Source organism: Seriola dumerili, unplaced genomic scaffold (assembly GCF_002260705.1).
Source record: "Seriola dumerili isolate Sdu_G_001 unplaced genomic scaffold, Sdu_1.0 BDQW01000219.1, whole genome shotgun sequence".
In the NCBI taxonomy this organism is placed as follows: Eukaryota; Metazoa; Chordata; class Actinopteri; order Carangiformes; family Carangidae; genus Seriola; species Seriola dumerili.
Window position 1 is genome coordinate 8,794,084 of NW_019174474.1, and position 26,084 is coordinate 8,820,167.

General features: G+C 45.8%; 1 protein-coding gene across 1 annotated transcript in view; it reads left to right on the plus strand.

The window, feature by feature from the left end:
- The window catches only part of hipk2 (homeodomain interacting protein kinase 2), a 68,522-nt gene that overhangs the window by 8,110 nt on the left and 34,328 nt on the right, over positions 1-26,084 (plus strand). Inside the window, exon 2 of the mRNA XM_022754255.1 lies at positions 8,777-9,956. Coding sequence (XP_022609976.1) covers positions 8,777-9,956 — 1,180 coding nt within the window. The remainder of the gene's footprint in view (positions 1-8,776; positions 9,957-26,084) is intronic.

Consider the following 26,084-nt stretch of genomic DNA (forward strand, 5'->3'; position numbering starts at 1 on the left):
GGGGGGGGGTTGCTGGTTTAAGAGGGATTTCGTAGGTGGTGGCAACAGTGTTGTTGGGGGTCGTAGATCTGAGCCCTCGTCTCCTTTAACCTGTCCTCCCCCTCTTACATCTGGGATCAGCGCTGTCCAGCAAGGCGCCCGTCTCCTCGGCTCCCCTGACAGAGCCAAGCAGCTGCTATCACACACAAACACGCTCCCACCCCTCCATCACTTTTTTTTTTTCTTTTTTTTTTTTTTTTTAAGAGAAGCTGGCCCAGAAAAAAGGCCAAAAGTTGACCTTTAGCTACGAGGACCTGTTCTCTTTCCCTCGCTGCTCCAGAGTGGTCCAGGCCAGGCCAGTGGTTTTTACCTCGTTAGACTTGTGTGAGACGGAGACGAGTGAGCGAGTGAGCTCTGCACTTAAAACTTAAAGTGGCATCCGTCTCATTCAGATCCCAACATTTTAATAGCACGTCTATCTTCATTCACAGTAGAGCATCTTACAGTATGATGAATAATTATTTACTGACTGACTTCCCACAGCTCATCTTTTCCATCTGTTAAAAACGCTCTCAGCTACTACTGAAGTGGGAGTTTAGAAACATCCGAGGCCACGAGAACACAACCAAGCTGGCAAATTCTTAAAGTAAATGGATCTTGTTTCATGTAGTTGACTAAACAAAGTTTGCCATTATGTGTATAATTGTAAAACCAACAACTCCTGTCCTCCTTTTGTAAGTGTTTACCTTTTATGCAAGCCAGTTCAAATGTGTACTTCCCAAACACGGCCACTCAGTGTGTGGGTGTTAAACTGATGGTCAGAATAGCCATTTCCTGCCTGGTTTTGGCTGCTATTTGTGACTGTGAGGACACTGTAAATATAATCGGCTAAAGCCATGATTTTCACGCTGAATCAGACGTAGAGGGCTGAGTTGGCTCGCCATATTTATTACCTCAGCCGCTGCGGCCAGAAGGACTCAACAGCCATGTTTATGACACACTGTCAGTTGGATTAAGGACACATATGCCTTGCTAAATTTGTATGTGAGCACATGTTTGTGTGTGTGCTATAATCTCTTAAAAGCTGCTTGAATATATAGCCTGGTGGGCCTCCTCACTTTGTCAGAAAGAAGACAGACGGAATGAGAGAGGCTACAAAAGGAGAAAAGCGTAAAAAAAAAGATGAAGATGAGGAGAGATTAAGGGATTAAAACAATTTATTAAACATGCATATGGATGAATCACCTGCAGTATGAAGTCAGGAGTGCATGTGGAGGCATTTTAGAAAAAGGCATCTGTAGCTTAAATTAGTCCGATCTACGGCCCTAATAGGCTCAGAGCAGCAGCTTCACACACCCCACTGAAATATCACACACTCTTGTCACCTGGGGAGGCATGTGCACCCTATTTGATAGTGGAGAGCACTACAGGGGTGGGGGTGGGGGGGTTGGGGCAGGAGCAGTAAACCAGCCACATGTGGGGGTCTCATGTGAACTCTCATGAGGGATGGGTAGAAGCCAGTAAAAAGTAGGTGTCCTGCACCAGCATCAGCACTTATCATTATGAAACACACTGACTGACTTGTATGTCACAAGTTGTTTTGATAGTAAGGAAGTGGATAGCCGTGCCTGTGTGTGATTGGCCCCCAGGTGCCTGGTCAGGTTGGACTGGTTCCTCTGTTGTCAGGGGTTCATCGCTAGGTTTTTAAGGGGTGGTGCTTTGGATAATTCCCTCTGGGTGTGTGTGCGTGTGTATGTTTTGGGCTGGTGTCCTCATGCATGTTGTTATTGCATAGCTAAGATGTTAGAGCTCTGACAAATAGTTCAGAAAGTCCAGCAAAGCACAAATAGTTACACAGTTACACACACACACACACACACACATGAACGCACATACAGGTGGAGTCTCAGAAATGTATAGATGCATATCTTTGGTATACACGCCTAGTACACACATGCAGAAAGTTGTGTGTGTGTGTGCGTGCGTGGTATCGCGTGCATCCTCGGTCGAGGTGAGCGTGTCAAGCAGGACAGGCGTTATTCCATCTGTCACTGTTGGACATTAATGCAGCAGACTTTGACCCCTGAGTTCAAGAACACACCCAAAACCAAGGCTTAGTAGTGTGTTCCAGGGGACAGGGCAGGGTGGCAGGGTGGGGCGATGATGCCATCTCCTCAAAACACTGTCCAAGGCAGCGCTCCCTCCAACTGACCTCCCCTGTAACTGTCTCAGTCTTTGCCTTCAGCTATTTCTGTCTCTCACTGTTTGACTCTCTAATTCTTACTTTGCACAATTAGAATCAATAGTTTACCAACTGCAAACAGTGCTCACATTCCAAAAAATGGTAATGAGTAAAGATTATCAACTCATTTAACACTTTGGATGTGATAATCATATTAGTGGGGTTAATACAATTCAGAACCTCACAAAGCGAGTACCTGTTACCCATGCATAAATAACAAGGGATAACACGAAATGAAAATCATGATGGATTTTTTTTTTTTTTTTTAAATCCTTTGTTTTGTTTTTGGTTTTTTTTCTCTGTCAGTTGTTCATTTTCATCTGACAACATAATCATATTTGTTTGTCCAGGAAGAGGTTAGATCCTTTAGAAATAGAATTAAGGTCTCGGTCTCTGAAAGGTTCTTTTACAAACCTCATTCTGCTCTGGGCCTTTTGTTAACTGAACATTAGGCAGAATAATGACTGAAAGGTAATAGGTAGCTGAGCGGAACCTGGTTCTCCATATTTGTGTATGTAGGCATATGTATGTGTGTGTGTGTGTGTGTGTGTGTGTGTGTGTGTGTGTATAACTGGCATTTGTCCTTCACTCACTGAAGTGCTATCCTTTCAAAACCTCAGGTTGCGCTACGTTGCAAGAGCAGCAAACAAACCGCATACTTCAGTCTGTAGCTTACAGCACAACAACACATGGCACGCAAGAAACATCCACACAGCTCTGGCCCCTCTCAGATCGACTGCCCACTGAAGGATGTTTTCTCCCACATTATTTTCTTCGTCGGGTCGCTGTTTTTCTTGCCTGCAGTTCTCATATGTTAATCCCATTATAGTACATTGTGTCCGGCTGTCATTGTTGATCCTAATGACATAAGAGGAAGTGTGGTGTGGCGGGGCGTTTCTTACTGTGTGTAAATGATAAGGATTCTGGAGAGCGGCTGCTTATCAGGTGTGTGTCCTTGTGTGGCCCTGGATTGTGTTTGTAACTGTGGTCAAAGCAGCGCAGCTTGATGCACGCAGTGGTTGTCGGCGGTAGTGCAGTGAAGTAACAGGTGCCCCTGGTTTATGGTTCGGCACGTTTTCAGCTCCCTCCTTCTCATTTTTTTTTGCTGCTGCTGCTGCTGCTGAACACGAGACAGAGGACAAAGTTTCTTCTTTTCTCTTTCAAATTCACTTTTACTTTTGCAACAGCAAGGGCATGCATTACTAGGCATTTCTTTCTTTCTTTCTTTCTTTCTTTCTTTCTTTCTTTCTTTCTTTCTTTCTTTCTTTCTTTCTTTCTTTTCTTTCTTTCCAGGGGGGAGGAAGTTGGGTGCTGTGCTTTGTACACTTGCTACACTCGTGATTTGATTAATAAGAAATCCAGCTCAAGCAGAGCCACTCTGCCATCCCTTCCTCCTCCTCCTCCTCCTCCTCCTCATCTCCTGCTCCTCTCCTCCACCCTGTGCCTTGGTTCAGTGCCTGGTTAGGCTGACCTGGCAGTATAAACAAGGCAAATGTTTTTCTCACACCAGCCGTTTTTATGACCACACTTACAACGTGAATAGCAGCCTTCTTATCTACTGACAGTTGCCCCGGGGAACTAGGTCTGTCAGCTTTACTTTAGATTAGAAATGCTAGCGCTGAAACTTTAACTACACAAGTTATCATCTCCTTGGTAAACCCTCCAAGTCAATAATATATTCAGAGCTGTCTTTCACATCGGTTTGGTGTGAGTGTGTGTAGCTGTATACGCCCTTTTGGCATTGCTGCTCCTGGATGTGGACATGTGCGGTAGCTTGTGTGTGTTTGTCCTCGCTTGTGTATCTATGCCAGTGCATTTGAGCGAATGCTGACCGAACATGTTATCTCACAGCTAACACAACATGTTGTATCTTTGGCTGTTAGTTTCCAGGAAGGGGAGAGTCGAGGGAGTGTCACATTTACAGCAGGCATGTTGCTGATTTACGAGCAGAGAAGTTCTGTGTAGTACGTCTGTCAAACAGCGTTCGTGTTTGCCTTTTAGGCCGCCCATATGCGAGATGGATATCTGTCCTCTTTTTGTGTGTTTGTAAGAGAGTGTTGGAGGGAAATGGCGAGGCAGTTCCAACTGGTCAAGTGACGCGGTCAGGATGAGCTGATGGAGCAGCAGCCTGCATGACAGTATCTCCCTGCGAGCTCGTCTGATGCATTATTCTATAAATAAGCAGAGATGAGAGGGCTAAAAAAGCAGACAGGATGGTCAATAGTGGCCGCGGGTGAGAAAGAGAGAGAGAGAGAGAGAGAGAGAGAGAGACTATTCAGTGTCAAGCTCCAGCTCCCCCACCGAAGGCAGAACTCAGGCAGGAGGCAGGAACACAAGGCTCGGCTTCTCTCTATGAACAATATGTTCCTCTTCAGTGGTGCATTCAATGTTGTATTTAACCCCAGAGCCACTGTCACTGTCCCCACTACAGGTTTTCCACCAGTGGTGCTGTCGGCCATGTGTGCACATAACATCACTCCAGAAAATATATACAGACTGGTGACTAATTAAAAGGAAACTTGGATAAATGAGAAACAAATGCAGATGTTTCCATACAGGCTTCGGGGGCTCGCTGAATGGTTCGATGTGAATCATATGCTGTGGCCTTTGCATTCAATCCAACTGTACACGTATGGGAGAGTATCTATCTATGATATCTTTTTGGAATAATGGCGTTCATTCCTTCAGTAGATTTGCAGAGAATCTATGACAAAGAGAATTGAAGCTGTTCTTACTAATACAAATGATGTTGCTCTCCTGTCAACACGTCAGGCTGCTCAGAGACGGGCCGGAGGTGAGGGAAGCAACACACACACGCGCAAACAGCAGCGAAGGGTGAGATAATGCTTTGTCTAGACGGTCAGAAGTTATTTCATTAGCAAGCGATTTGACCCACCCCCACCCTCACCCCATCCCCACCCAAACTGTCCAGTCCTGTAGACACTGGGATGTCCAGTAAAGAGACAGGGTCATCAGAGAGTCTCCATTGGTGTCAGTAGCCATTAGGCCTCAGGAAGTAATCCAAATATACCCAGGCCAGGGGACATCAACCAGACAGACCTGACTGCCGTCTCTTGCTGTCTCTGCATAGTCTCCTAGGTGACGGCTGGGGTCTCGGTACCGTATCTATCCACTCAGACCTTTTTGTGCAGACTTAACAAGGAACAGTTGCTCTCTGGATATTGATTGATATATATATTCAAATTTATGAGCCTTATTTTATGCATTCTTGCTGTGCAAAAAGATCTGTTTATCTCACCCTTGAATTGTTTTGAATTATGAAGCAAAGAACTTTGGGCACAGGCATGGATAAGTCGAATGACAAGCAGGTTTTATATTAAAAGACTATTTGTAATTACAAAAGGCTACTTGGCAGGATTGGTGGTATCTAAAGGTGTTCTCATCAATACTCTTTGTCATGTTGTCAGCCGAGTATAAATGACGGGTTTAATAAAAGAGAGCAAACAGAAGCAGGTCACAGGCTAGAATGTGAGGGCCACTCGTGGCCCCGCTCTCCACGCTCTGTTCTCCTTCCCTCCTTTTCAGTCTGTCTCTCACCCTCACATGGCATGCAGAACGGCCCTGATCCTCCCAAAAAGAAGATTAACAAACCCCTGACAGAGAAGTAATCTCTCTGAAAACATTGGCTATTACCATTTCAACATGCTGCCTCTAAACAGTGGAAAATGCCTCTCTGGTATGCTTAATTGCAGTGTGTGGGACACACTGTGTTCCTTTAGGTATGCTAAATGGAAAGCCTTGGCTACTGAAGGTATTCCAACATTGTAAATGTACTACAATGGACCTTTACAGTTTTGCGCTTGGCATAGAGTTCAGAAATTCAAATAAACTTCAAGAAGACATTTTCAAGGGAAGGTCTTTTGCACTGTGTTGTTTCTGACAACAGCATAGAAGGTTTGTTTGTTCAGATTCTACATCATAAATATGTTTGAACCTTGGTTTGGGTGAAGAGTGATTCATGAGGACTGGAACCGCTTTTCCAAAGAAGTATAATTGGTCACATTGTTGCCTGTGTATGTTGTCATGAGATAACATTCCAGCCATTTGACCTCTTACTTTTGGTTCATTTAATTACTTATCTGTGTTCCGCACAGGGCTCTTAACTGTTTGTACAGCTTTTTGGTTCTGTGGCAAAACGAACTCTGCAGAATTTCTTAACAAGTCAAAGCTGAATTTCAAGAGTTTGTGACACATTTCTAAAGATTTTGTGTCAGTTATATTTCAGAGCCCCTTCCCAGTCATGGGAAGCATATGTGTCCTTCAGTTCAATGCACCATGCAGGCAATGTCAAGTGAACTCTTTGACCACTTTGTTAAAACTGACAGAGAGTCAATGAGTGACTAAGATCGGGGTTGAGGAGGAATTCATGTGATGCTAATGCAAAGAGCAGCTAGCCTCGATCTGGCCTTGTAAAACCCCGAGCTATCCGCAGTCATGCTGGCAGATATGTAATGCTGGAATTTTCCATAAGAGGACAGGCCTGCCCCTGTGTCTGTCTATCCATCTTTCTGTCCATCAGTCTGTGCCTGTGATTATCCTGTCAGGCTCTCAGTCACACACTGTTGACGCTGCTCTGTGACGCAACTCATCATTCAAATTATTTTTAGCGTAAAGTCCAGGCACAGGAATTGGTAATCCAAGGAGTGACATCTGGCCTTCACGGCTTATGTGATTAGCACAGAGCCTTGCCCCTAATAGCCTAGCGGACGTTCTTCATTACCTCTCTGGTCTAGCCATACCTAGTGGGACATGAAGTGTGTAGGTGTGGGCACTTAAAGCAAAAAAAAAAAAGGACTACATCTTATGGATTGGTCAGAGCATGTATATGCAGATATCACGGCAGAAATAAGAACTACAGGAAGCATGGAGGTGCTATGCTACATCCACTACTGTACAACACCGGCGAAGCTTACAGTGAACTGTATCTCCAATCCTGCAGCATTAAGGCTAAGACCAGATGATGCAAAAGAAAGATACAAAAAACTCTTAAAAAAAAAAAAAAAAACTCTAAAAAAAAAAAAAAACTCTTAAAAAAAAAAAAAAAAAGGAGGAAGAGAGGTCAGGAGAGTTAAAAAAAAAAACAAATGAAGCAATGAAGTATACTGGAAGGCTGCCAGCTCGCCAGCTTCCTACTGAATTAATCATCATCACCACTCAAATGGCTAATAATGACAAAGTGACCAGGCATGTCCCCTCCTCTCTGCTTTCTGTCCGCAGAATGGAGCCCACAATTATGGACGTCCCAACGTCTTGGAGGGAAATGGTCCTCTAATTATCTTTGAACAGAGCAAAACTTCCCAGCTTTCAAGATGTCTATTAAACACACAAAAGCAGCAATTTTTCCAGCAGCAAACAAAGTTAAAGGGCTGTTTGCATGCATGGGCTTTGTTAGTGTTTGTGTGCACGCTGCGACCGTAACATTCTTTGAATCACGCATCAGTTGATCAACAGCGAGGCCTAATCGTGTGTGTGGGCGTCGGTATGGCCAGGTGGAAGCTCTTAGTTTGTTAGCAGTAAACTAATTGTGGGTTTACTGGAAACCGTTTAAACATAGCATTACTACAAGTCTCATATAATCGTGCCTTGTGCTGTAATAATCATTTCAATGTTACAAACAAACCTGTTTGTAAAAGAGAGAGATAAAGAAAGGGACTATTTTTGGGCAGTTGTTTGCTTGGAGAAGCTTTTGCTTATTCTGAGGCAGCTTGTTCCCAGGAGTTCAGAGCACAGCCTCGCTGCAGTTTTGCTTTTGTTTTGTTGTCTTCAAGATCCGTGGTTGAGAGCTCAGTTCAGTGCCCTTCTCCTGTTTTCATAGTTACTTTAGCAAAATTTCTTCCACCACCTTCCCTAAAGTGAGTAATTGTGTACCAACAAATACAAGGGCTGGGTTGTGTAGTGGGGAAGGAAATTGCAATCATTCCTTTGGCCTGTTTTTGTGTACGATTGTGTGTTGCACCTCTGTCTCTGTGGAGTGTCCCATGAAAGGGTATTCTTTTAGTATTCACTCAGCCTATTTACTTTGCTGCAGATGGGAACAGCAGGGAAATGGCATTTCCTCTGCATGAACCAGTGGTTTGCATAAGCAGCACTCAATCTAAATCTGCTTATCTTTCTAAACATTCTGGCTTTTATTTATGTTATATAACAATATTAAAAAACTTCATTACATTGTATTAAAAAACCCCCCAAAAAAACCTGTCCCTTTCCCAGCAGTTTTAATGACGTAGTATCTGATGTTTTAATACAAAAATACTTGATTGTATATCTCAGAAACAATTCAACGTCAAAGCAACAAATGCTTAATGACATTTTGAAGGTTATTTAAATGTCTGTTACTTTACAATGATGTTAAACAGTTCGAGAGGTTAGCATGCTGACGCGTCAGCATATACGCTTGGTGTTTTAATGACCTGCTCTGACCCAAGCTGTCTTTATTTAAAGCTTCTAGCTACCACTCGTGTTTCAGACACTCTCAAATTCCTAACCTCTCACTTTCATCCCCCTCCTGTCCTTGCTCCTCCCCTCTTGTCACAGGTATGGCCTCGCAAGTGCAAGTGTTCTCCCCTCACACTCTCCAGTCAAGTGCCTTCTTTAGCGTGAAGAAACTGAAGGTGGAGCAGAGTTGTAACTGGGATATGACAGGGTACGGCACACACAGCAAAGTCTACAGCCACAACAGCAGCAAGAACGTGTCGGCCGCCAGTGGGCCCCTAGGCATCAACAGCTCCCTGCAGGTCGCCAGCTCCACCCTGCCCTACGAGCAGGCGCTCATCTTCCCAGCCAGCGCGGGCCACATTGTGGTCACCTCAGCCAGCAGCACTTCAGGGGCCGTGGGGTCTCTGCTGGGCAGCGGGGGTGGAGGCAGCAGCAGCAACAGCAGCGGTGGTGGAGGTGGCGGCGGCGGCAGCGGTGTGGGCGGCGGGGTTGGTGTTCACAACCTGACACGCCGCAGCACGGTCAGTCTCCTAGACACCTACCAGCGATGCGGGCTTAAACGCAAGAGTGAGGAGCTTGATAACAACAGCAGCGTGCAGATCATTGAGGAGCACGGTCCACCGATGATCCAGAACGGAGCAGCCAGTGGAGCCACGGTGGCTACAGTGGCCACTGCCACCTCCACGGCAACATCCAAGAACAGTGGCTCCAACAATGAGGGGGACTACCAGCTGGTGCAACACGAGGTGCTCTGCTCCATGACCAACACCTACGAAGTGCTGGAATTCTTGGGGCGAGGAACCTTTGGGCAGGTGGTCAAGTGCTGGAAGAGGGGCACCAACGAGATTGTGGCGATCAAGATCCTGAAAAACCACCCGTCTTATGCACGGCAGGGTCAGATCGAAGTCAGCATCTTGGCGCGTCTCAGCACGGAGAGTGCAGATGACTACAACTTTGTGAGGGCCTACGAGTGTTTCCAGCACAAGAACCACACGTGCCTGGTATTTGAGATGCTGGAGCAGAACCTGTACGACTTCCTCAAGCAGAACAAGTTCAGCCCCTTGCCGCTCAAATACATCAGGCCCGTGCTACAGCAGGTCGCCACAGCACTAATGAAACTGAAGAGTCTGGGGCTGATCCATGCTGACCTGAAGCCAGAGAACATCATGCTCGTGGACCCGTCTCGACAGCCCTACAGGGTCAAAGTCATTGACTTTGGCTCAGCCAGCCATGTGTCCAAAGCAGTGTGCTCCACCTATCTACAGTCCAGATACTACAGGTAAGAGCTGCAACTTTGTAAATAATAATTAGTTTGTTATGAAAATGTATATGAAGTTAGGCATTTTATGTCACATTGCAGTTGCAAAGAGGAAATGGCACAGAGAAAAAAGAAGACTCGTCTCTTTGTTTGTTCCTGTTTGCTCTGTTTGGACGATCACTGTGCTCCCTGCATCTTGTTTGATTTGTTGCTGCTTTAATAGGAATGTTTTCATAGTTGAGCTGATTATCTGGCCAAACACCCAGATTTGCTGCCAACCTTATGAGCTGCTGCTGAAGCCGTCTCTCTTCACTCCAATTCTGCCTTTCCTGTTAGCCTGTTTACCACCACCACCCCCTCCCCCCCCCTCCACTTAGTTAACCTCCCCTTCCAGTGTGGGAGAGGGCAGTAAAACTCAAACGCTTGCTGAGTAGCCAGCTGCTTATTGTGTTTTATCTGATAACACAAGCATGTTTTACTGTTACTTTGATAATTATTGAGGGGCCTGTTACTTCACAACCTGCTGAAGCTCTGGTGAAGGCGCAACGGACCATAGCGAATATTTGAAGTAATGGCATTTTTTTAAGTATCATTGAGAGGCTCAGGGGAAGAAAGTGTTTTTTCCTGCTTTCAATGGAGGGTTTTTGAAAAGATCTCAGAGAAATTCCCTCATTGAGGAAGGGCACCAATCATGCGGGGTGGCAGCCTGCCCACAGGCTTCTATTCACCCTTCTGCTCCCCAGGCCCCCGGACCCTCAGCCCCCCATCACCATGGCTGGCTCCCATTTCCCCCGGGATAGAGATGAGGGGTCAGCCTGAGTTCTCCTGTAATATGTGCCTGTAATCCACACCAGCGGGCCCTGCATTAGAACCAGATGACTCTCTGGGAAGGCCTTTCTTTCTTCTCCCAGCACTTTCTTAAACAGTCTTTTTTGCCCATAGCAAACAGTGTGTTTAGGTTTGAGCAGAGGCAGCGTTGGGAGAGCTGTGCGAGGAATCAAACAGTGTCCGTGTCCGTACAGAGAGAAGCTTTGTTTGGGGCTCAGGGCCTGGTGCTGAGGGAGTAACAGGTGTGTGTGTGTGTGTGTGTGTGTGTGTGTGTGTGTGTGTGAGAGAAAGAGAGAGAGCCGTGGTAGCACACATGTAAACACACACCCACAGATATATACCCGCTCACACATGCCAGGTGGAAGGCTCTGCAACTGTGCATAGGGCAGATTGTGTAAAGAGAAGTTTGCGGTCCCCATTTAGTGGATTCTGTTGATAGAAGAGTTTGGTTTTTTTATCTTTACAGTTTATCATTAGCTTTTTGAAATATCCCACACTGAAGGCCATTGTCTCCTGTAGCAACAGGAAGGTGGCGAGGCTTACAGTGGAGAGAAGTTAGAGCGAACAGTGATGGCGTTCAAACAGCTGCATTCACATACCACATCAGACAGGTGTATTATTTTATTGGAGCTTTATTGTTTATTGAATTGTACTTTATACAGTCCTCCCCAACCGGCTCCAGAGCCTATATAAAGATGGGAATTGGATTGTACATATCATCAGGGCAGTGCTGTTTTATCGGTATAAGTAGCTCATCCTGGAGTAAACACTGCTAGTAGCCTGTTGTTGTTGCTCCTGGGCGGTAGGTCAACAAGCAGGCCATAAAATGTTCCTGTTTGTTTTCTCGGGCAGTGACGAGTGGAGGAGAGCGGAGAGATCATCCCTTCATTTCCTCTTGGCAGCGGAGGAGGGGAAAGAAAGGCTGACATTGACCAGAAAATTACAGAACCAGCCACCGAAACCTAGACCAGGGACTTGGTGACCCTGGTTTGAGGCATTGGGAGTGGTGTGTGTATATATATGTGTGTGTGTGTGTGTGTGTGTCAACAGGTTTTTTGTGCTGCAATGCCATGCACGCACAGTGTGACAGTCTAGCGTATGTGTGTGTGTGTGTGTGTGTGTGTGTGTGTGTGTGTGTGTGTGTGTACGTTTTACCTGGATTTGTTGTGAGGAATGAGGCAAGTCTTACAGTCCAATTCAAAGAATGAACTCATGGGAGATGGGCACTACGGGTGTCTTAACATCACCCGCAGTTTGGGCAGTAAACAAACTTTGGCTGTGGGTAGAGTTCATGGTGAGTTCAAAAGCTTAGAAGACAACATCAAACCATCTTTGATGATTTCAGATGAGGAGATAGAAGGACAGTTTCCTTTACAGGGTAGAGATTACATACAGGTGTGATTTTCTAGCTCCTGACTGACTCTGCATTGCTCTGTATCCTCAACAAAAGCAAAAACCCCCCCCCCCCCACTCCCCCTCCCTCCCTCTGTCGTCTTCTTTGATTCTTGTTAAATAAAATATTTATGTCTTGTGCACTTAAATTTCTCTCAACAACCGCTGTTTTTGATTGATGGGCTGAAATTACATGAGAGTGAAGCTACTGCTACAGAAAGATCCTGAGAGCAACTTGTTTATCTTTCTTCTTTTACAATCTTTTCATATTGACGAGACTGAAGAAAAAGTCATTTCAAGACCATTGCAGACGATATACCTACTAAGCCATTATCACTTCTGCTTTTTCCTTCCATCCAGTTGGGTGGGAGTCCCACCCCCCCCCCCCCCCCCCGTGCGCGCGCACGGCTGTTTGCGTTTTGGGCATCATAGATATGCTGTTGACGTCGTATGTGCTGTAAGAGCCTTGCAAATGAGTTATGGATTTTCCACAAGGTTGACTCATGCAAATAAAACACCAGTATTCAAGGTAAACAAGTGATGTGCTATTTGCAAGAACAGCTCTCGGGGTGCTTAGAGTTTCTACTTTGTTCGCCTCAGTGCTGAGCGAATACAGGCTCATGTGGCTGAGCTCATCTATCCTTGTCAAATAGGCCTGTCTGTAGCACTTATACACTTGCTGCGACTGTACTTCAAGACAGCCGGTCTCCCTACAATTATTTAAATGTATTATTACCTCAAGCTCTCTGTAGTCTGCCACAGTATCTCTCCGTCCTGTTCTTAATTATTCTGTGGTGTTTACGTCCCGATTACATCAACTTGTGACCTATCCCTGGTCCTACTTCTTTCATCCTCCTTTCCTGCTCCCATTCTCCCCTCTTGCCTATAGCTAATGATGTAACAGGTAAGCCGGCTAGTCAAGCTCACCCTGTGCCAGATAAAGGGATTATTGTCTTGTCCCAGTTGGGCATATTCGTCCTATTTATCTCATCGGGTAAAGGCCATGAGATGGGTGGAATGCGGCAAGACATTATTTAAGTTTATGTAAAGTTTCCTGAGGCGGAGCAGCTGGCAGGAGCCGGCCCTGTGGTGGCTGCTGGTAGTGAAGGGGAGGTGTAGCGTGCAGACAGGGGCAGGAATGTTAGGAGAGCATGCTCTACATGACTAGTCTGCTGGACTATCCAAGGGCCTCCTTATTTAAGAATGGGATTTCGATGTCTCCAGTTCTGTCAGCTCTGTCACTGCTAAATCTGGTGTGTGATCCTTAGCTGTGACTTTCAGACACAACAGAAATGACATACTAAGCCTAAATGGAATTCCCACATTTAAAAAACTGGCCCCAAGTCCCAGATTCAGTTAATGAAAATAAAGTTTGTAGCAGTATTTAGTTATGTAGCCTGCCCCCCCCCCCAAGTGTTCATAAATCACTGTCTGATGTGTCTGTCTCCACCTGGGTACTATTGAGATGACTGGAATTTGGTTTGTGGCACTTGCTATGCTGTTGCATTGGACCATCCTCCAAATGTGCTATACAGTTTTCATACAGGACTCTTTCCTTGGTGGCAAGTACCTTCAAAGAAAGCTGTTCACAGCGGGATGCGTGGATTATTCAGAGAAACAGGAACATTGTCTCTTATTGTTTTTTAAGTCTGCTTTTTTAGTTGTTTTGAGGGGCCTGTAACAAAATGTTGTACTTGGGTGGAGGCAGAAGCTAAGAGATCAATATTTAAAAACCTGAGCAAAAATTTAAAAAAAAAAAGAGCTACTATCTGCAAAAAGCTAGAAGCAAGAAAACAGAAGAAAACAAAAGGGTGAGCCGACTTCTGAATCCCTCTCTATGCCTTGTTTGTTTGCGATAGGTGCCTGAACACATACATGGACTCCTCATCACAGGACACACACTTAAGCAGTCAATATACCCCAATGGGAGCGCTTGCCAGGATGGTTGAACTCCACCTTGCAACTTTCCACTGTAGGAACGTGTTTGGGAATTTTCCGCAAAACCAACAACCCGACAATCGAAAATTTGACAAATTAGGCAGCGTTTCTCTAAAGCTCCTTTTCCATTCTGATGTTTTGGGTGTAAAAAAAAAAAAAAAATGAATGCCCTCCCTCAGAGACTGTCTGAAAGTGAGTGCGATTATCTCCATATTTAAATAGTTAATTAACATGTCTCACCCCCCCCCGCACCCCCACCCCGCCTTTGAACGCAGCTGTTTCGCAACAGCTATAAACACTTTTACCTTCACCACTCTCTCTGTACGCGTAGAAAGAGTCTTGCGAGCGGTGGATGTTACAGTTTCTTGCTCAATTGCCACGAGACGGAGGAGCAGCGACAGAGACAGAGCAATTTCCTCTAGTAATTAAACGTCTTAATATTAACATCTGAGAAGCCTGAAGCTGCACTGCGCACATGTCGGCACCTGCCAGCTCGTACCTGTTAGTTAACATGCACACATCACGGGCGTCATACTTGCACATGCGTAAGCGCCATATATGGTACATGAGAGACCCTACAGTATCAGATCCTCTTGCGTTAGCCCATCAGATACTGTGGGTGAAAGGAAAATGAGTCAACTGTGTCTGAGAGGGAGGAATGGGCATGTTGATGTCACCAGTAATCTGAAGTGGCCAGTGTCTGTGTGCTATTAGTGTTATCAGTGTGAAGCTATAGAGGCCTGTGGCAGCGGAGATCTTAATGCATCCAGATGGAAACTTCACAAAAAAAAAAGCTCATATTGTGGAAGTCATTCTCGCATTTCTACTTTTAGAGCCCATATCTTTATTCATGTTGGCAGTAAAGATGGGTGCAGCTGATGCTACAGTGGGATCTCTGACACCCCCAGGCTTATGTCGTAGCCTTAATAACTGATGAAATATGTATCTGTCTTCATCAGGGGTGGTGCAGTCAGCGCTCGGGTCTGAGGCGCATGAGTGTAAGACGAGCCTCTGCCCCACCTGTCTATCTGTCTCTCTATCTGTTGTTTAGCGTCGCAACAGCCAGACAGACAGGGCAGGCGTTCCAGCACATTTACCCTGCCTCCGTGCGAAACATCAAGGGGTGTTTTAATGAATGAGGTTGCTATTAGTTACTGTTCTGTGAAGCGTGCGTTAAAGCGTATGTGTGTGTATGTGCCAGACAGGGAGAGAGAGAGGTAGGTAAACACCAGGATCGGGTTGCTACAGAGGAAAAAGATGAATTGGGAAAGGATGGAAAGGCAGATTCACTCGGTGGCTGTGGCGCTGTTAATAGGTGCAGGTGTTGTTTATGGGAAGATTCTCCAGAAAGTATTCTGAACGGGGAGGAGAATGGGGGGGTGGGGGTGGGAGGTGGGGGGTGTAGAGAGAAGAAGGTAGAAGGACAGGGGTGGGGGGTGTGCATGAGGTCGTTGTTTTGCATTCCTCACCAGTACCTGGAACAGTGCTCTCTTTCCCCCAAGCAGTGGCAGATTATTACTAATGCAGATGAGCTTTCATTAGGTTCAGCCTGACTGGGTGGCTGCTGTAGCATGTTGCTATTTTTTATTTATTTATTTTTTTTTTGCTGACTTCCTGGTTGGTTTGTTTTTTTTTTTTGGTTTTTTTGTAAAACTATACTGTATATTTCCAGCTTGTGACTACACAGGACCAAGACCATCCTGGTGGTATTGACAGTAGATGCTGAAATCATTGGCTATTATCAGGACCTGACATAAAAGAAAGACCCCAAAAATGATAATTACTGCTCCCTGCTTCTTTTTTTTTTATTTTTATGACAGTCATAACATCTTAGTATGCATGACAGAATCCTAATAACCTGTTTCTCATTTATAATTTGCCTCTGGGCAGCGCTTCCATGTGTCTCCACAGAGGAGCTGGCAAGCAGGAGACATGTAGCAGCTAAGCTAATTAACTACCGGTAGTCAAGCATATGCATTGGAACATATGAAGTAGTCAGTCACTAACAGTCATTTTGGAAAATAATGAACCAGGATTATTTAATAACTCATAGGGAAAAATGTAAACTTTGCCATCTAGCTGATAGATATACCTATCAATACAATCTGACAGGCTGCCCAGGTACGTGTGTGTGTGTGTGTGTGTGTGTTTGTGTACCCCTGCTAGTGTGGGACTGTGTGCTCCGGCGATAAGATGGAGCTTTCTGAGTTGCACCACATCATTTGATCCTGGCTACTTGTCTTTGTTCTCCCTCACAGTTCAATTTCCATACATTTCCCAGGATATTAAGCTGACGGAAATTAAGCTGCCTTGATAAAATGCAGCGAGCCGCCCACTCATGCTCAGTAAGGCTGCAGTCTCTCTGCTCTGTATTGATTGGCTTATTTGAAACATAGGATTTTTCCTCACCCAAAGCCTTTGAGGTGGTTAGCAAATGTTAGCAGCGCACAAGTAGGAACTTGTTCAGCCTTACAGGTGTATGTGGAGTTGCTGCATAACACCGCGGGCTAGCTAAAAAATCATAAAGAGGAAGGTCATTAAAATGGCCAGACTCGAGTGAAGGGTTACGACCACAGAACAATGGAATTTTCTTTCCACCTAAGTCTGAAAATCATTAACTGCACAGGTGAAATTTCTCACAGCAGTAGCCACATATTAATTATCCTGCCTGCCACAGATTTGTCTTTCTTTTCTGAATTCAAGCACCAGTGGGTTGGCAGGGTGATGGCTGCCATCAGCAGCTGACTGGCACAGGTGCCCCCAGGTCTAAATAAATCATGAGGCCTTCCTTACTTTGCTCCCCCCCACCCCCCACCCCCCACCCCCACCATTCCTGTATGCCCGCCATCCCTCCGCAGGGAGCTCCAGAAAGGGGGTAGCTCCCCACCACCCCGTGCTGCCTCGGCTCCTTCCTGCCCTCCTTCCCTTTCTCTTCTTTCCCACCTCCCCTCACCTTCCCTTCACCCCCCTCACCTCTTCCATCCACTTACATGAATATTTAAAAGCTAACACCAGGATGGAAAATATGCAGCAAGGGCAGTGGAGACTTGCTAAAGAGGGAGAGAGAGAAAAGAAATGTTCATTTTGGGACCCTGAATTTCCTAATTTAAGGCAGGTCATGGGTGTACTGATGAAATTCAGAGAGGCTGACTTACAGAGAGAGAGAGAGAGAGAGAGAGAGAGAGTTATAAAGACAGAAAAACAGAGACTTAACAGCAATCAGAAAGAGAGACAGACAGAGGGGGCAGGAGGGATACTGAGAAAGAGAGGGAGAGAGAGAGAGAGAGAGAGAGAGAGAGAGAGAGAGAGAGAGAGAGAGAGAGAGAGAGAGATTGATCCAAGCTATAGCTGTCCAGCTGGGGAGAGGACTGGGGGGGATTGGGGAGGCCCGGCAGGGACCTGCAATTGGCTCCATGCTGACTCTGTGTGTGTGTGTGTGTGTGTGTGTGTGTGTGTGTGTGTGTGTGTGTGTGTGTGTGTGTGTGTGTTTGTGTTCGGACTAACTGCCACTGTGACAGAGAATGCCTGGTGTGCAGAGGCCCATGCAGGCTCCCATGAAGTTTTCAACAGAACAAAACAGATGCATTTGTTTTCTCAATTGGAGGAATTTGCTAATGTGCATATACAAGGGTAAATAGTTTGGCTAATTTGCAGCAGGCAAGTGGGCAGAGCCCTCCGTCGCTCAGCCAGCCAGCTGGGGCCCCTGTATGGAGAGAAAAAGAGGCTTTGATGGCCCCCCCCCCCATCTCTCTCCCTCTTCCTCCCTCTTCATTTGGTATCATCCCTGGCTCGACACAATAACCTGATTTTCCTCTAACTACATTTTAACAAATTTACTCCGCTTGCTTTTATGTCCTTCCTCTCCCTCCCTTTTTAAATGTGTTCGTGGCGTTTGATAGAAGATGTTCCGCATCCCGGTTAAACATAGCTCATATTCATGGTGACAGTTGTCGCTCTATAAAAATGTTGCTATTTTTCATTGCAGATGGCAGAATTAAATGAGGCTCTGTTCTTAACACGCAGGCTATTTTCAGCTCATAAAGTCGTGAAGCAACATCGCTATGTGACTTTTAGATTCCGATTAGTAAAGTCACACTTATTCATATTTATGGTAGTCAGTTTCAGATAGGATCAGAAACGTTTTGGAAAGATAATTCATTGAAGTTAACAGAAAAAGGAATAAAATGAAACTACAGTCTAAAGCACGGCTGCAACATAATAGTATCACAGGTTTGACAATACATAATGCAGCCGTGATTTACACAAGGTTTTTGTTTCACCATTTAAGCAATTTATGGGTCAAGAAAAGGGTAAGGGAAGTTTATGATATGATGTTTATCAGCACAAAGGATGTGATGTGGCCATCTGTTGGCACTGAGGAGTTGTCTGAGTTGAAGTCTTGCATAGCAATCTTTGTTTAGATGTCATAAGAAAAGGCTGTTTCCACACACACAATGTACGTCAGCATCGTCATTCCTTTGCTGACCTTGTGTCTCAGTGAACTCCTCACATATGGACGTCTCTATGGGCTTCAGAGGATGAGCCAGAGGAGCTTTTCATCAAAATTGCTTTTGTGGAATATAATAGCCACTCAAGATTCTGTTGAAGCAGTGTGCTAGTCATAAAAAAAAAAAAAAAAACAGGTCTGAAGCAAATCCTAATTCACCCAAGCTTGATAAATAATTTAAAATGACTAATAGTGGCTTGTGACAGAGAATGTATCGCCGTGGTGTATCAGATTGCGGTGGTTTTGGCCTGAGGCGTAATTTGTTTGGAAAAATAATTACTCCTGTATTGGATCCTGGTTAAATATTAAAAGGGTTAGCATTAGGAATGGGGCAGGATCCAAGGGTGTTTTGGTCTACTCCTGGGCAAACAGCGTTGCTGTAGACAGGCTGCCACAGAGGAGGGAAACAGCTGTATTTTATTGGTAAATTCAAACTGCATTGCTAAATTTCCCATAAGAAGACCAATGCAAACTAATGAACTTTCCCTGTGCGCCTGCCCGCCAAGCTTTGAAGACTAATCCCAGTGTTTTATGAGCAAGGAGCGTCGGATTGTCTGTTGAGTTCAGCTGGTTATTGAGTGCACAAGCAGAGAGGCACCAAAGAGCATAAAGACGCTATATATCAGCCCAGAGAGGAAACAGAAAAAAAACATGTTCCAGTGAGATTGTAGATAACACAAATAAGAAAAAGCAGAAATACTACAATTAAAAAAAAAAGAGATGAAAAAGAGGAAAAGACAAAAAAACAAAAGAATAAGAGGCAAATTAATCACAATAAATGTGAACAGCAGCTGCTCAGCTGTACTCGGCAGTTTGCTGTGTGTGTTGTGTGTGTGACTGCTTGACTAAACGCGGAGGTTATGTTCTGTCCCACTACACACAACCTGTTCAATGTTCATATTCTCAAACCACCTAATGGAACACAGCATCTCAGTGTGTGTTATCAGCATGAACTGGACATAACTCACATCACCCCTTTAAACACAGCGGGGACATTGGGGAGGCAGCAACACCACGGCACAGTGTTTCATTACAGCCAGAATCTACAGTATACATTATCAAACAGATGGCTTCTCTTTAAACAAAGACAGTGTTGTTGTCCTTGTACCCAGGGAAAGCAAATTACATGTACCCCCCCCCTCTTCTTTTTATGACGCCATTTCAGTACACTGGCTTCAAACAGACTTTATCTGGGAATGACATACATACATGGATACACAAAACTTTCTGTATGTACTCCGTTGAAGACTTGGACACCGTAAGCAGATATCAAGGCTCAATACACTCATTATAAACATATTACACTAATCCATTAACACACAGCCCTGGATCCTGCACAAGCTGCTTTCAACACAGCATAATACTCTAATTTCAGTAGGAAATACATTTAAACACATCAGTGACTAAAATAAAATATCCTTGTGTCTTTTAAGAGTGTATACAAATCTTTTCAGCCCCCCCCACACACACACACGCACACACACATACACACACACACACCTTTTTATCTGTCCTCTGTTTTTGTCAAAATGAATGAGGAACATTAACACGCATCATTTCACAGGAGTTCTAAAAGGAGTCTCTCTGTTGCGTCCGTTGCCTTGGCAACCAAGGCTCTTGTTCCAAAATTGTCCGTTTGCTTCTGAAGGTGCAACACCTGAACTGGAGCGGGGCTGTTTTGATCCGCCTGCCTGCCCCAACCGACAGCTGTGTACTTTAGGGACAGGGAGGGCCCTTGAGCCACACTCTCATCTCACTGCTATTGTTTGCCCAGGTGGGCCAGGACGCCCTGTCTTTCTCCCTCCCTCCCTCCCTCCCTCTCTCACTCTCACTCTGCCCAGCTCGCCTTCGCCTCCCTTCCTCTGTCTCATTCCCTCTGCCTCTCTCACTCTCGATCTCTTCCTCTTTCTCTCTCTCGCCTCTCTCTGTCTTTGTTCCACAGGGACCTGTGGTCCAACTGAAGCTCTCGGTTACACAAAGAAACCCAAATTGGCTTTCATCTGCAGCCTGTTACCAGCTGTGTACATTGTGCGTTTGTGTTCCGTCTAAGCACAGAAAAAGTATAGATTTTACCCATGACAATGTTATTATTATTGGCTTTGACTCATAGCGCTTGTTGCAGCGAGGCTTGCTTCTCGTACAACTCCGGGGTAGGTTTCTAATTTCTTACTATGTGGCGTGCCTTTGCTGTTAGCAGTGCCGTTAGGTGTGCTCCCATCTTTCCGCTTTTGAAACAGGTTTTACATGTAAAAATAGGATGAGGTTGAGAAGCCCCGAGAGGCCCATTCTCTACTTCCATCTTGGGTCAATATGTGTGCCAGGCTCTTGACATAACACTCGTATGTGCTGGAGGAGCCCCCCCCCCCCCCACCCCCCCAAAAAGGCCCAAACCAAACCTGTTATTCATAGTGTCACCATGGTGACAATGAGGCTTCATGTCAGACACAAAGATCGGGTTTTTAGGTGTGTTAATTCACTCTTCCTACTGTGTGTGTGTGTGTGTGTGTGTGTGTGTGTGTGTGAGTGTGTGTGTGTGTGTGTGTGTGTGTGTGTGTGTGTGACAGAGAGATTGGCCCATTTAGCATACCCAGAGTTTCTGGCCTTGTATACAGCACTGCTGAGGGCACAGAGAAGAACAGCTGAGAAAACAGCAGGGAGCATTCATTAGTGATCCCTGCCCCTTGTCCCCCTTTTCCCCTCTTTGCTTCTTTTTTACATCTTTCCATCCGTCGTCATCCTCCCTTAACCTCCCTCCCTTTCTCAGATGTCCTCTTGGTTCCATCCCTCCCTTCCTCTCTCCATTTCCTTTATCCCGACCTCTGTCCCTCACGCAAATCTGCCTGGCATTTCAATCATCACATTCAGACGCCATGTAGGATCATCGAGCCTCATCCCACACAGCTGGCCATGAGGGCAGAGAGTCTCAATATGGGTGTTTGAGCAGGATTTTTTCGCTTTGGCATGTTTGAGAACATTCAGTAGACCTTGAGGCTGTGAGATACATTGACATGTTCGTGTACAGAATAGGTAGATGTTATATCAGGTCGGATCCTTCGTTCTGCCTTCCTTTTGTGTGGGTCTGTGCGTGCTCTTACAGGTGTCCTACAGTCAAATATCTGTACCCACAAGCGCCCATGCTGCCGGTGGAGTTAACTCAGCTGCTCTTGACTCAGTCAAAGGCAATCGTTACCGCAGGAGGAGGAGAGAATTTAACAGACTCCTTGAACCTCGCGTGCACGTCTTTGCGCTCCAGTCTTCTCTTTGGCTTGTCGGTGCACGCTGCAGCTCAAATCAATCACAACTACAGCACCTGTTCTACAGAAATGCCAGCATCAGTTAAAAAAAAAAAAAAAAAAAAAAAAAAAAGGCACTCTGTTTGTTTGTTTGTTTTTCTGTTGGTCCGCGTGTCTGTCAGTTTTGTTTGCCTTTTCTTCACGGGCGCAGGGGGAAAAAGGGGGAGAAGAATGGATGACTAAGTGCACTGAATCATAAATGAGTTGAGGAGTGTGCCGGTGCGTCGGGGAGGCTCAGTGTGATAGCACCAGCTACCTGTCACATTTCTCTCCTCTTTGTTTTCAGCCTAAAATAAGCCCCTCTTTCTTTATGAAAAGAAGCCATTTTGTGGGGGCTAATTGCATAAAGCCGGCATCTGAGGACGAGTCATAACAGCCCTTTTTTAAGGTATACTGCAGACAGCTGAAGCGGGGCTGACCCTGGACCACAGCAAACCATCGGTCACAAATGTTGAGCCTGTGTACAACAGATGATGACCCTCACTTTGCTCCCACCACATGAGTCCAGTTTTAAAAGGTTTATTTAAGAGCAAGCTGGCTTAGTGAGAGAAGTGTACTGTAAGAATATATAAGGATTTACAGATTAATCCCACCCTAAACACAGGAAAGCAACCGCGTTCACGAAGCAATCACCGAGTAAGGACAGCAGCATGCTATGATGCACCTCCCGCCTCCTTTCCCGTTGTTAAACTGGGTGTGAGGAGTGCTATTTGCATTACAAGCTTCCCGTGGAGCAGAATAAAATGCAGACAGAGCTGTGAGCAAAACGAACACTCTCAGGGTGGCCCCGCGCTAATTGCAACCGGGGTGCATTTACTGATTATAGTTAAGTGGTCCAAAATGGTCCCCTGCTCTCTGTTACATTGACCCACTCCCTCCCCTGGTGGATGTGGTCAATAGCAGGCCTGTTGAGATGCCTTTCCACTGAGAGAAGAAAACAGGGTCCAATCCTGCCTGTCTCCTCGCTTCATCTCCCGTATAGCGGAGGGGAGGGGAGGGGAGGGGAGGGGAGGGGAGGGGAGAGTCTGGAGGGAGGAAGCGCTGACTTTAAATCAGAGTTTATAACAAGGTGAACAATGGAGTGGCGACAGCAGGAAGCAGACGGCTGCTATTTTCATTTATCTCATATGAAATAAATGTTGAATTGAAATACAAATACAAAATTGGATCTGCTGCAACGGCTAAAATGATTTGCCTCAAGTGTGAACAATGGCTGAAAAAAAAAAGAAAAGAAAAAAAAAAAGGACTCAACTCATTGGTGTTCTTGAGGCTGTGTGTCGTTTTTTTGTGTGAGTGCATTTGCAGCTCATGATTATTCATGTTGCCAGCAGAAACATGCAAGTGTGGTCAAATGGAAATTAATGGAATGCAAAGTGGGATGTAAATGTAGTTGCAGAAGAGGGAAATTAAATCCTCGCTAAAGATCCTGCAAGGTTGCATTCACAGACGGGCCCGGGTCGGTGTTTTCTGTTTCCACTCTTCCCTGTTGCCTGCGCCGTAACAGGAGGCCCCGCAGTGGGAGAGCAGGCCGGGGTGATATAACAGCCACTGGATCACACAGGCTTTGATCTCCCCTCTGGGTTTCTAAGCATCTATGGGATAGTCTTTAGGCGTACTGATGAGGAGGTGGAGATCTCACACCCCCTCTAGTGCCGGTTCGCTAGCAGGTCTCTCTATTTGACCACACAGAGCATAGCTTTAGCCCGGCTGTCAGTGGGATACTGGTGGACTTTTTTTGCTTTTCCATGCAGAAATATAGCAAAAGGTTATGGCTGACCTGGTTCTGGTTAAGCTAGATAGGTCATCTCTTTTTGCATCTCTCCCCATAAGGAGTTGCTTCCTTCCTAAATGCTTTTCTCAGAGGGGGTTTGAGTCTCACAGCAGGTCTAGTGTTTTACATAACCCTAACACAGTGATGTAATTCCTTCTCTCCCTGAATGCTGGTGTCAGAAACACTGGGCTGTGTCCCTCTTGCCGCTCAGTCCGCCCTTGTGTCATAATCTCTCTCATGCCTGGTCTGATCCTGCTCCGATTTATGTAATTAACTGATGTCACCGCGCTGGATTGCTTGCAAACACTGTATCACTGCAGCCCTGATTTCCCTAAAAGTAACAAATCCTTGAGGACCTGTGGTCTATTAAGGCTGTTATTCACATAGCTTACAGTTATAGGGGGTGGGGGGTGGGGGGTGGGGTATTAAAAGTCAGAAAATAACAAGCCCCATTACATAAACATGGAGAAGTAATTGGGGTAGAAAAAAAAAAGTTTCTTTTATTATAGGAGCTAGCAAAATTACTACATGCCAATTAGAGAGTGAGTGTTTTATGAGTTTGGCTTGCTGACGTAGAGGGATTTGTGTGTGTGTGTGTGTGTGTGTGTGTGTGTGTGTGTGTGTGTGTGTGTGTGTGTGTGTGTGTGTGTGTGTGTGTGTGTGTGTGTGAGTGTGTGTGTGTGTGTGTGTGTGTGTGTGTGTGTGTGTGTGTGTGTGTGTGTGTGTGTGTGTTCGTGCAAATGGGTGTAGAGAGTGAGAAAGGGGTTAGCCTTGTGTGACTAATACATCACACAACCTGTGCTTTTGGAGCACAAATACTAACAAGAGCACATAACAGCCAGGGCTATGTTCTCTAAAAAAAAAAAAATGCTCCCATCAAAGCTGGGTGGGACTCCTTTTGTTTGTGTACATGGCTGTCTGTTTGCACTCCTGTATGCACATCTGTGTGTACAAGCAAAAACAAACATCCAACTGTGCTGGATGATTAGATTTCCAGGGCATGGTCAGTGGCTCGTATGACTTCATGCATCCATACGGTGCGAGCGAATCGCAGACTCTCTGGTAAGCAGACCTGACCTACAAACAGTCAGACAGACATATAGACAGGCACTAAATCCAGATAGTCTGGAAGGGAGACAGGCAGACAGACAGTATGGCTAAGTAGCAGACTGGTAAGAAATAGACAGACAGACAGATAGAGGGCAGGGACTGGCTGCAGGGAGAAACAGGCTCTTTGAATGAACATTTAGGTTAGACAGACTGGGTGAATGTGTCAGGCTTTGCCACTGCCCTCAGACATAGATCAAACATAGAACCAGCCATCCAGGACACATCAAGTTGCTCAAGGCCCAATGTCGGCCCTCCTGACTGAGGCAGGGACTCTGCCTCCCTCCCCCGGAGGGGAGGAGATCCAAGGACGTCTCCTGAAGTTTCCATGGTTGCATATCTCAGCTAGATCCAGCCTTGTTTGTTTTGCCTGCAACATGCTCTGCTGCACCGTCCCACATTAATGAAGTACTCGCAGACTTAACCCTTAGGTGGCCGAACTAGACGGGCCCGGCTAGTAAACGCATTTGCACGTCACAGACGCACAGTTTGTTCCGTGTTCGCATTTCATCGCCGGGGTGACATTTAGGCGAACATGTGATGGGAAATGAGCTTGGTTTGTGTTTTCCCGAGTCCCGCGCACCATGCCTGATAATAATGAGGGAGAAAAAGGCCAGAGGAGAGGGGTGGGGTCAATATGCTAATAGTGGGTGTGCATTTAGATGCCTCACCACCAGCATGGAGTGGTTTGGAGAGATGGGCTATCATTCTCCACCTCCTTTCCCCTCATTATCCCCCCGCGTCTCTCTTCATCTCTGTCCTCCCCCATCCTCTGCTTTCTGCTCTCATCCCTCTCCATGCCCTTCACTATCTTCTCTCCTACATTTCGCCCCCCCTCCTGCTCCATATCCCTCCTGGTACTCCTCTCTTCTACGCCCCCCCCCCCCAAACGCCTCTCTCCCAGAATATGAGATACATTTGTTTTCCTCTGCCAGGCTTCAAGAGTGGGACGCGTGGCGTGCAAAGTGCTGATGTGTTGGTTTCTGGGTAATTATAACATCCCTCGGTCTCCAAGAAAACTCTAAACTAATGTTTAATTTGCCTCTGCGCTCAAAGGAAGCCCTTCTTTGTTATTGCCGTGGCAATTAGCTGGAGCTAAGGCCCAGGCATTTCCTGTGATTGTTGTGATTTGCATAGAGAGCGAATCAGAGAGAGTATCAAGACCCTGTACCCCTCTTCTCGCACTGCCATTACATCCACCCACTCCTCCCTTCCTACCTCCCCCCCCCCCCCCCTTGCTACACCAAATCTCCATCAGTGGCCTAGCAACTGAAACTCCAGCCCCGCTGTCTGATACCTCTGCATGTTGTGGC